We start from the raw sequence: 3,387 nt of genomic DNA, 5'->3' as shown, positions 1-3,387 counted from the left end.
GTCGGCGAGAGATTTCCCAGCAATGGATCAAGAGGAATGGATGAGTCTTAATGGCATCGAGTAACCCGCTGTTTTGTCTTTATCCACAGAACAAGAGGAAAATACAAGCAGTTTTCCTCGTCAGATGATGAAACCGCAGCAGTTGAACACCTTTGTTGACTTGTAGATCTATTGCTCGACTCTTTTTTTTTTTTAAATGATACATGAAGCATGAGGCAATTTCAGAAACGCACAAGTTGGCAAGAAACCTAGGAGCCATTAGAGACGAAAATAGGTGATGAGTTTGCAACCAAGTTACCAAGTAACAGGTATAAAGCAGTTGGGCAACAAAACTATAGTCTGGTCTCTATTTCCAGCACCAAAAAATAAAAACTTAAGAACAAGCACTTGACGGTAGTATCAATCCACTAGTGGCTGCATCGGAGAAAAACAGGGTACTATCTCTATTATGTATACCTGCTTCACTTCTTCTCGTCCTTCTCCGCCTCAGCGGCCTTCTTCTGGCGGGCACCCTGGTGTTTCTTGTTCATCCGCTCAAGGCGGAGCTTGCCGTAGGCCGCAAACGACTTCATCTCGTCAGTAACCTTCACAACCTCGACTGAGCGCTTCTCACCACGAGTAATAGGCATGTAGTCACCCTGGACCTGGGTGACGGTAGCAAGCTCCTCCACAGTAGAGTCACCAGCCTGCATTGAAGGTAGGTGATCAGGGATTACAGGTCAAAACAACAAGGATGTACGTCTTAAAGAGATGAGACACTAAGGAAATGATTTCTACCCATACCTTGACCTTGCGAGCACGCCTTGGGAAGATAACCAGCTTGGCCTTGTATGTCTTAAGCCTCTGGACATTGGCCTGCAGTCCCTCGAGGGATTTGTTCTTGCGGCGGTGATCCACGGAAATGCCAATGGTCGGGGCAAGCTTCTTTGGAATGCCTGCTGCCTGTAAGCAACAAGATAACTCTGAACATCAACACTAACGCAATATATCGATGGAGAGAGTGGCTCATAAGAAGGTAACTGAATAAGGATCAATGAAAAACTTATGCCAACCAAGCCACATCTGAAATAAAATTTAAAACACCATACTGATACTCAGAATGGGAAAGAAAAATTCCAAGCTACTTGAGTGCAACAAAGTTGCAAATATTGGTAGATTTGCCCACCATGCAAAAGAGACATATCAACCTCAGAAGAGCAGTTGACACAAAAAAAAGAATGTGCCATACAGATTGACAGATTGTATACGTAAAGCAGCAGATTGTTTGATATCAGAACAACGAAAACAAACTAGGACATTTAAAAAAGCTCAGGAGGAACCCAAATGGAAAGACAACAACAAAGCAATGCATCACCTTCAGCTCCTCAAGGGTAAAGCCTCTACCAGCCCTTGACTTCATGTTGTACTTGAGAGTTTGGCATTGCACAATGGGGCGAAGAGGGCCAGCAGTTGGGCGTGGGAATATCTTCACAGCCTTCTTTTGACGAGCTGCATAAAGAACATAGCAGGATCGAATTAGAAAGTTATGAGTAAGCATGAGAAAGAAAGAGAGGAGGGGGAGTGGTCAGTAAAGAGGCAAGACCAGTGCAATTATTGAGTAAAGGAAGGGAACTTTTATTTTGATTTATTCATTGATAGCACAACAGTAGTATAGCAAATCAGATACATGCAGAGGCTAATTAGTATCTCGCGGCATCATGATTGGTACTATGCACTAAGTGTCTAAGTAATAACAAACTAATGAAGTAGCATGACACAAGCATAATGAGGATGAACACAGATAAGTAGCTAACATCCATCCTTACAAGGTAAAGGTGTTGTGGTAGGAACAAGGAACTGCTAACTCGTGTTACAGTTTTCAGCATGACAAACTACACAATCATGGATTTCAAGTGGGTCAATAAGGATACCAACCCAATACAAGCCCAAATGTACCAAACTGCAACAAACTGATACTTGCACAGATTAATTAGCGACGACAATAAAGAGACTATTGCAATGTGCAGGAGAAGACAGGCTATTTATCAGTACAAAAATACGTCTTTGAATTCAAGTGTTGGAAGGCTGAAAGAGGGGAGGGAGCGAAGAGCTCACCGATGCGGCGCCTCTGCTTGCGGGCGGGCTGGTTGAACCATGTCTTGACATAGTTCTGCCAGTGCTTCTTGAAGTGCCCGTTGGGGATAACGTTGTTGTGCTTCACCATTTCGCCCTCTTCCTCTCCTTCTTACCTGCACGTCAAAGCAACAACCACGGCATCAGATCAGAGGAGCCAGCCGAACAACAAACGGGAACAAGAATCAATGTGCCGCCAAAGCTCCATCCTCGTTAGCGCGCGCAGCAGCACGATCTCGAGCTAATTGCAGCATCAAAGCAGGCATGGTCACTAGACAGACGCACGTAAACACGCCAGGCACACCAATCAAGTGCATCCCGCGTAGCCTACAGCTAACCAGTCGATCCAGAACCCCAGAACCCTTCGCGCAGCAAGATACCCGCGCGCATCCACCCAAGGAACGGTGCTTGGAACGGCGGCGCAGGGGGGGAAGAACGGCAAGCGAGCGTACCTGTAGAGGACACGCGGCGGCGGCGGCGGAAGGAGCAGAGGCGGAGAGGCGTCAAGTGGAGGAAGAAGGGGGGGGGGTTTGGGCTAGGGTTCCGTGCTTATTGGGGGTCGCGGGTGCCGTCCGCTGAGTAAGCAGGCCTAACGGGCCGTCCTGCACATGTGAAGCCCATTTACGGTTTGGCTGAGATAGCGCAATGGGCCCGTTAGTTGTGGGTTTTTTCTGGCAACGAAATCTAAAAGTATTGTTCGTTGATTTAATGTAAGAGAAAAATACTACTAGCTGACAGAAAAAAAAATTATAAGACAAGAAAATGGAGCCTAACCAAAAAATATTAGTTCTACCCTTTTTCGAATCGAATAAGGAAAAGGTGAAAAGTTGTTTTGCCTTTGTTCTAGTCCAATTTTCCTCTACTATCTATAAAATCGGGCAGTCAAGTCAAATTGGTTCAAGTTAACTTACTGGTCCCATTGTGATTTTCAAGGTGGTTTGATAATTTTGTAACTGGAAAATTCAAGTAAACACCTAAATGAGGTTTGTAAACTAAAAAGAAAAATCTCTCTAAGCCTATAGAAGTCTCAAGACAAATCATTAGAGAATAGTAACATATGATAAATTCAAATAAAATATTTAAAGACCATGAAAATATATCTAGAGGCTCCCATAGAATAGATTCATCCTAAAGAGAATGAGAAAAACTATCCAAAAATTTGAAAATTGTCTAAAACAATCTAATCAATGTCTAAACATGTCTTTAAAAAATCCACAATTAAAACACGAGATGCAACCAGTATGGATTCCTTTAACGTTAATATATGTTGCATTC

General features: G+C 43.8%; 1 protein-coding gene across 1 annotated transcript; it reads right to left on the bottom strand.

Moving 5' to 3' along the window:
• Window positions 217-2,689, bottom strand: LOC8080961 (60S ribosomal protein L13-2). The gene is made up of 5 exons (XM_002439335.2): window positions 2,565-2,689; window positions 2,095-2,228; window positions 1,355-1,488; window positions 784-942; window positions 217-686 (listed from the first exon to the last, which is right to left on the bottom strand). The coding sequence occupies exons 2-5, from the start codon at window positions 2,201-2,203 to the stop codon at window positions 462-464; spliced, it is 627 nt and encodes a 208-aa protein (XP_002439380.1). The 5' UTR covers window positions 2,204-2,228; window positions 2,565-2,689; the 3' UTR covers window positions 217-461.

Source organism: Sorghum bicolor, chromosome 9, assembly GCF_000003195.3.
Source record: "Sorghum bicolor cultivar BTx623 chromosome 9, Sorghum_bicolor_NCBIv3, whole genome shotgun sequence".
In the NCBI taxonomy this organism is placed as follows: domain Eukaryota; kingdom Viridiplantae; phylum Streptophyta; class Magnoliopsida; order Poales; family Poaceae; genus Sorghum; species Sorghum bicolor.
This window is presented reverse-complemented; position numbering and strand designations above follow the sequence as displayed.